The 7,273-nt window shown below is 39.8% G+C and overlaps 1 protein-coding gene across 1 annotated transcript in view; it reads left to right on the top strand.

Annotated features, from left to right (window-relative positions):
• The first annotated feature begins 3,258 nt into the window (after positions 1–3,258).
• mast4 (microtubule associated serine/threonine kinase family member 4) overlaps positions 3,259–7,273 on the top strand; it is a 42,589-nt gene continuing 38,574 nt past the window's right edge. The window contains exons 1-2 of the mRNA XM_013909604.1: positions 3,259–3,537; positions 5,956–6,036. Of these exons, the coding sequence (XP_013765058.1) occupies positions 3,491–3,537; positions 5,956–6,036 (128 nt within the window). The 5' untranslated portion in view covers positions 3,259–3,490. The remainder of the gene's footprint in view (positions 3,538–5,955; positions 6,037–7,273) is intronic.

Raw genomic sequence — 7,273 nt, 5'->3', positions numbered from 1 at the left:
CTTAGAGTTTATTAATTATTAATCCTTTATTTATCCAGGTAAAAAATCTCATTGAGATTAAAAATCTCATTTCCAAGAGAGACCTGGCATCATAGCAACAAAAGTCACATACCACATAGGTATATAACATTTAAAACAAATACAATATCCCATACAAACATGTGTAAAATATACAATAACAGCACAGAGTAAGCTGAAATATTTCACAGTGGCTGCTGTAACAGTAGTAATCAATTATGTTAGTCACCAGAACGAGTACTTGCAAAATTCTGAAAATGTAAAAGTATTTCTTTTTTACTGCTATAGGTAGTGTATGTCAAGGCTGCAGTTCTATTGAAAATGAATGGCATACCGTATAATGATTAGTGTGTGTTCTAGTCTTCTAGTCTATGCGTACAGAAGAAAGATGCATACAAGCACATTTAAAAACTATTTGTGACAAATAGTTTAGCTGCTGTGATAACTTGGATACGTTGGGTGTGGAATTACTTTGTGTTTCAGTAGAGAAAACTGATTTGCAAAAGTCAATATTCAAACAGTGCCACTGTGCTTTTCAGATCAACGATGGAAATGCCTCCAATTTAGCAAAGTACCTAAAAGATCTGTTTAAGAAAATCAAGGTTGCTGAGTTCTAGTTGAACGTCCAAGCATTATTCTTCTTATGTTATCCTGACATACATGGTACATTTTGTTTGAGGCAGCTGTGAAGGCCATATGCTAGGTGGGTAAGTTAATGTAACTAATATTAAGCTAATGTTACTAATAGGGTTAAGTTATGTTAGCTTACATTAGCCTTATATTAACCTACTGTCATTCAATCTGTATCGTATCAACAAAATATGTTATTTTGGTAGCAAATTTAATCAAGAGTAATGTTATTCTTTTACTTATACACGCTATTAACTTTCTTTAACACACAATGACCATAAAGGTCAGTTTTATAGTGTGGAAACACAACAATACTGTTTACTACTGGTTACACTGCAGATTTGATGAGAGCACCCAGATGCTGTGCTTCAGTTCTTACTCAGCATTGTTGCAGTAAAGGCAGAACATAATTGGATAATAAGTACCCAAGGGAAGCTGAACAAGCAAATAGGAAATCATTTGAAAAAACCAGGTTTTAACCCAAAGGTTATTGCAAAAAGATGTTAATCTCGAAAAAACGTAAGAAGAAAAATATCTCCACATGTCAGCTTTTAAAGGTAAATCAAAGGTTGGTTTAATCAGTGTAGTCCCAAACCATTTAAAATAATTTGTCCTCCAAAATGTACAGAAGCTGTTCACTGAATTTCTCAAGGAAATTCTTTGTTATTGTTTATATCATTACCTAACCTTTTGTTTCTTCTCTAACAAGTCTTTTTTTTGAATGTGACATCATTTAGATGACAGTCCCAGGAATCAAGTTCCAGCACTGAGCAACTTTAAGCAAGCTGTTGAATTCAGGTCTTTTTAAATAAGGTTTACATATTTGTATTCATATACTGAGAGAAAGGTAAGAGGAAAGTATGCATGGATGGTTAGATGTTCTAAGGCGTTCCCAGGCCAGCTGAGAGATATAATCTCTCCAGCATGTGCTGGATCTGCCCCATTGATGCCTCTTGGGCGAGGTGTTCCTCTCCCAAGAGGCATCCTTGTCAGCTGCTCAAACCATTTCAACTGGCTCCTTTCGATGTGGAGGCAGTCCGTGATCTCGTTCTTTCGGTTACTGCCCACAGCTAGTGACCATAGGTGAGGGTAGGGCGTAGATTGACTGGTAAATTGAGAGCTTCGATTTTACACTTTACCACGACGGACCGGTACAGCATCCGCAGCACCGATCCGTCTGTCGATCTCCCTTCTCCCGTCACTCATGAACAAGACCCCGAGATACTTGAACTCCTCTACTTGGGGCAGGAAATCGTCCCTGAGCTGGAGTGGGCACTTCACCCTTTTCTAGCAGAGGACCAGGACTGTAACCTCTAGTTTGAATTAAGGTAGTATAAATCTATTGGATTTAGCATGTAGAACATATTGCCAACCACATCTGAAAGTGTTTTGTAGCTGTTGTAAGAAATTACAGTTTAAAAGCCGGCCAAGAAAGCCAATGTGATAATTCATGTAACAGTACACTGTCCCTTACAATAGCAGTGAATTAAAATGTTACCCTTGCGCACAAAGTATTGTGAAAAAAGTGAATTTTAATTTTAATTTAAACCTGGCTAATGTCTTGTGTCTGCACATCCGGAAAAAAATAAAATAAATAAAAAATAAATATTTGACATTTTAAATAGCCGTACATTTGACCTTTTATACTCTAGATACAGCTCTACACCTCCTTATGTGGCACTTCCTGCTTTCTACGTCTGCAGTTAATGCAGTGTTTGGTGTCATCTGCAGTGCCTCTTTGCTCCTCAGACGAATTCTTTACTACTACGAACATATTAGTGTACTGTCTGAATGAGTGAGGTCTCCTTTGCCCTCTATATTTCTCCAGCCAAATCCAGGTTGCACAAAGCATCATCCTACAGCAGCTATCTTTTGCAGTTCCTGTAGCTGACTCATTGCAAACACGTTTTCTGGAAATGTGTTTCTTTTACAGAGTGATGTCAAATTATTCCTAATAACCTCAATTTTTTGTAACTCAGCAACTCATTCACAGATAATTTCCTGTGAGTCATTGACTCATTTCAACTTCTTGGGATCTTGATGGTCTGGCAGTACGAATAATTTTGCTGATGATGAATAATCATTTTCAGGGTGCTTTAAATTGCTGCAGGACACTCTGGGTGCGTCATCCTACTGTACTTCTTTGAGTTTCAGTTTATGGCTCCCTAGCTTAAACACAAGCACTTCATCATTTCTCAGTTTCGCTGCATGTCTCCCTTTAAAAACAAAGCAAAACCAAAAAACATCTTTGCAGTTATTTCTGCGAGTTCGATTTACAGTCCTGCTTCCTGTACATTGACGGAGGCAGACCGGCAGTTAGCGATGCATTTTGTTTCTCTTCTGAAGATGACATCATCCCTGTGCTTGTGTTGACATCGCACGGAGCAGCCTCACATTAGCGTCTGTCAAGGTGACTGCACGTCCAAGACTTGCGTTTAATTTCTGCTCCGTAGCAAGTCACCAGCTTGTGAAGGGGTTGTGGTGGTGGTGGGGGGGCACAAATGTGCATGTGTTTGAAGGAGCAGGAGGCGTGTATTAGGGGAGGGGAGAAGGGGTATTGTCCTGCCTCCATGCCCTCCGCAGGCAACTGAGGATCTCATTTGACAGCTTCAAGGTGGAACGTGGAAAGACCAAAACAAGAGCCGTAGCCCCCCCACCCCCTTTTTTCCCTTTTTTTTTTTTTTAAGCCCCCCTCCCTTTTTTATACGGGGGAGAGAAAACCAATCCGTCTCATCGTCCTGTGGTGGCTGGGTTTGGCTCTTTGTCAGTGCAGGGGGGGTAGCAGACAGGCAGTGTGAATGCATATCATGACCACAATAGAGCAAACGAGCACAGTTCAGCCATGAAAGCCCAGCGGGAGAGGCTGAGAATTCCAGGGCTGACGCTAGAGTGAGTATTTTCCTCCGTTATCCTACCCAGGAGACGGCTCCTCTGAAGTATGTAGCTTGATCCATCTCTGTGTCTTATTTGTTGCTGTCTTTTACTGTTGCTTTATGCTGTTTGCTGTGTTAGCATTAGCAGCAGCAGCACCTGCAGCAGGAAGTCTAAAGCCAGATCTTTAACAGCTAGGTAACAGCAGCTTACATGTGCTCGCGTGTCTGTGTTTATGTTCGTGTTCACAGATTTATGTTATCATGCACGGGCATGTGATGGACAGACAGATACTGTAACGTGCCACGAAAAAGGAGTGCCGCAACTGCACAATATGTTTTACTTGCTGGTGTGACACAAGCAAACAGTGCACACGTAGAAAGCATACACAGAGCAACACCTATCAAGAGTGTTGAGACGATGTTTGTTAGATGAAGCAGTGAAGCGTTGAAGGCTGTGTGGTTTAAATGTCAGTTTCCGCTTTTATCACAGCTCTTGTCATTGGTTTGATTTCATACACTTTTTATTTAGGTCAACAAGGCATTTGTTATGGTTCCCTCCATTTGAGGATTTAAAATCTGCATTTCAGGATACATTTTCACAGTGTTGGTCATCCATCAAACTAGACTTTTCTAAAATGTTTGGAATGGAATTTAGCAGATAATGATTGTAAAATATATTATGTCATATTTTAAAAATCTCCAAGCAAACATCGCCCACTAATTATATTTGCTGTGATACTCTTGTGATGTCGGGGCATACCAAATTGTGGTTCTGAATAAGGTTGGTGATATACCAATGATATAATTTTTCACATTGGCAGCGAATCCCAACAAAAGTGTTAAACTGAATTTCCTCTCCAGTGTTTCCCAAAGATTTAAACTGTAGTGATGGAAGGTAGACAGGAGTGCATGAAAGGAAGTGCTTTTAAAAAATAAATAATACCTGATATAATTTGTCACAAACACTAGAGAGGCAGATACTGAGTATTAAGTAAGTTCCTCGTTCAATGGATGGATTACAACTCCACTGTTTTGGACTGCAGCTGATAAAAATAGTCGCTGTTCTGCTCTTTCGGTGTAGCAGGTCCAATTCTCTGCTTGGTGCAGGTGCTTGTTAGACCCTGCAGCAGGTCTTCAGACCAAAACAAGGTCTGCTGTTGCAAGCTGCAATCCAGTACAGTTTGAGTACATCGAGACTGTGGGATGACAGACTCAGGTCCTTAATTTTGCTTAACTGCAGCTGGGTGATTAGTGCACGATGATATCCCTGTGCTGGTGGTGTTTCTGTAACATCGTAATAATGGTGGTCTATGATCAATATTACAGCTGACCAATGACATTGTCTCAGTATTCCATTAGCATAAGCCAAGATTGTTTGCTAGTGCTATTTATAAAACACACACACACACACACACACACACACACACACACACACACACACACAAACCAATCACTAGCAAGCCAAATTAAGTAATGTAGACTTTTTTCCTTTTTTCCCTGCATTGCAAAGCTATTCCAACATGATTGGTCAGTTGCAGTTTTGATCCCGATACCAAGATTATTATGTTAATGCAGGTACAACAGCAACATGAGGATATCAGATGCAACATGGTTAGCAGTGATGAACTTTCAGAATAAGAGCAAGGGGATTGTCCAGTTGTAAATGGTTATTATTGTTTTGGACAATTCTATTGTTTTGAAAAATATACAAATAAATAATAAATTCAGACTATATTGTGCAAAAGGCACATATCTGGGAGCTAACTAACTTGGATAATTAATACATGTGTTACTGATTCAAAGTATCTACAGTTCACATGTCGTGGTTCTTGGGCAATATGAATGAAGTCTTAATGGTTGTGATGAAATGATTAGTGGTTTTAAGCTTAGCAGGGAAATGTCACTGTAAAAACCACATGGAGAGTTCTGGTTGTACCAGTCATCAGAAGAGTCTGTCGTAAAACATTCTCACCTTTACAGGACCAAATATTCTGCAGAGCAGACAGTTATGTTGAAAAATGACTCGATACACGAGGCCACATAGACTACAGTAGAGAAAGTGAAAGTCATTCTGTATGGGCTGACCAACAGGAGATTCACACTCTCTAAAATCAGTTAAGACTGGTTAATCTATAACTGCTTTTATGAGCATTTTAGCGAACGCACATGATTGACATGTTTTGTTTTAGTCTGAATAGTCTACAAGGTCAGACATCCCCAATGTTAAACGAAAACTGGCGAACTAGACAAATGCCTCGGAGACCTGCTGTTCAAACACAACTTAAGTTCATTTGACAGGGATCATTTACTCTTCATGATGCTGCTGTTTTCATCTGGGCATGTGTCTGAGTTGTGGGGGTTTTGTCTTTGTGTGCGTGAGTGTGAGAGAGAGTGATAAAAGACAACTATTCACTAGAGTCCATTTAACTTGCAGCCTCACTCCCAGAAGCTTGAGCCCTACTCCCACTAGCCCTTGCAGTCCGTGCAGCCCACTGCACGCTTTTCATTTCTGGAGGTAAGCAAGAGTTCTTCAACCATGGATGTTTTGTTTTGAAGGGCCTGTTGGTGCATGTTACCTTGTCTTCACCTGTCATATGGCTCAAGCGCGACAACAAAATCATCTGCCATTGAAATGACATTGGAAGGGGAGGACGTGATACTTATATAATGTTGATAATGTCACCCCTTCCCCCATCTTGTCCCTCTCTGTTCTGAGGTTTAGGCTTCTCTTTCATGTGCTAAGTAGGATTTGTGGCATTTGCAATACATCAAAGTTAATTATGGTCTCAATCTGTGTGAATCCCAGGCTTGTTTCATTTAGGATCGAAGAGTATTCAAAACAGTAAAAGCTGGTAATGGTTCAACATCAGGGCTTATTGGTTAGATCTCAAATAGTTTATAATTAGATTTTAAATGATGCGTGTCACTCTGTCCTCTCTTCGTTCTCCACATTATACCTAGCCAGATGCTTTAAAACTGCGATTGTTCATGGGCCAACTATGTGTGCTTCACTTTGAAATGACAGAGTCAGGTTGAAGCCATCTTGCTGGTGAGGTAATGTTTGTATAACTACTGGTGAGCTGATCAGGCAGTCTGCACACATGGCATGAAAGCACTAGATGAGATCTTTGTGTCCTTGTGTCCTCTCTACAGTCTGTGAGTCTGTACCGTTTTAGCGAAAGCAGGTTTTTTGCCTCCTATATTAAGTTTAGACAAACATTCTGCAGCATATTCTTTCACAATTGGCTCACTTTGAGTGAACAGTCTTAGAGTCAGTTCATTAAACATATATGTTTTACTGATATGAAGAGTGCCACGGTCTTCTGTCAGGTTTATTCAGCCTGAATCTAAAGCACACGTGCCAAGAAAAATGGGTGGAATGAAACTTGGAATGGATTTTTCTGCAGCTCATTCAAAACGCTCAATTCTGAGAATTTTCTGTATCAATGAATAGCATGAAAACACCCACCCATTTCACCTCTGGTCTCCTCTTGTTCCTGCTCAGCTTTCATAGAGAGTCAAGTGGAGCAGGTATTTCAGTGAGTCAGCTCCATACAAGAATGTAGAAAGGTTTTATTTTTATATATATTTATTGACATTTTCAGATTTTATTCATGTGCCAGTGGACATGGTCACAGTTAAGAAGCCAAATCAGAACACTTGTGGTGATCCTATAGGACCATTACATAGCAACACATGTACCATCATAATGTGTATCAATATATATATCAACTGTTTTTTGTTGTTGTTTT

Source organism: Pundamilia nyererei, unplaced genomic scaffold, assembly GCF_000239375.1.
Source record: "Pundamilia nyererei isolate P.nyererei 1_Seehausen unplaced genomic scaffold, PunNye1.0 scaffold00002, whole genome shotgun sequence".
NCBI classification, from domain to species: domain Eukaryota; kingdom Metazoa; phylum Chordata; class Actinopteri; order Cichliformes; family Cichlidae; genus Pundamilia; species Pundamilia nyererei.
Note: the sequence above shows the minus strand (reverse complement) of the source record. Positions and strands in the feature narration are given on the sequence as shown.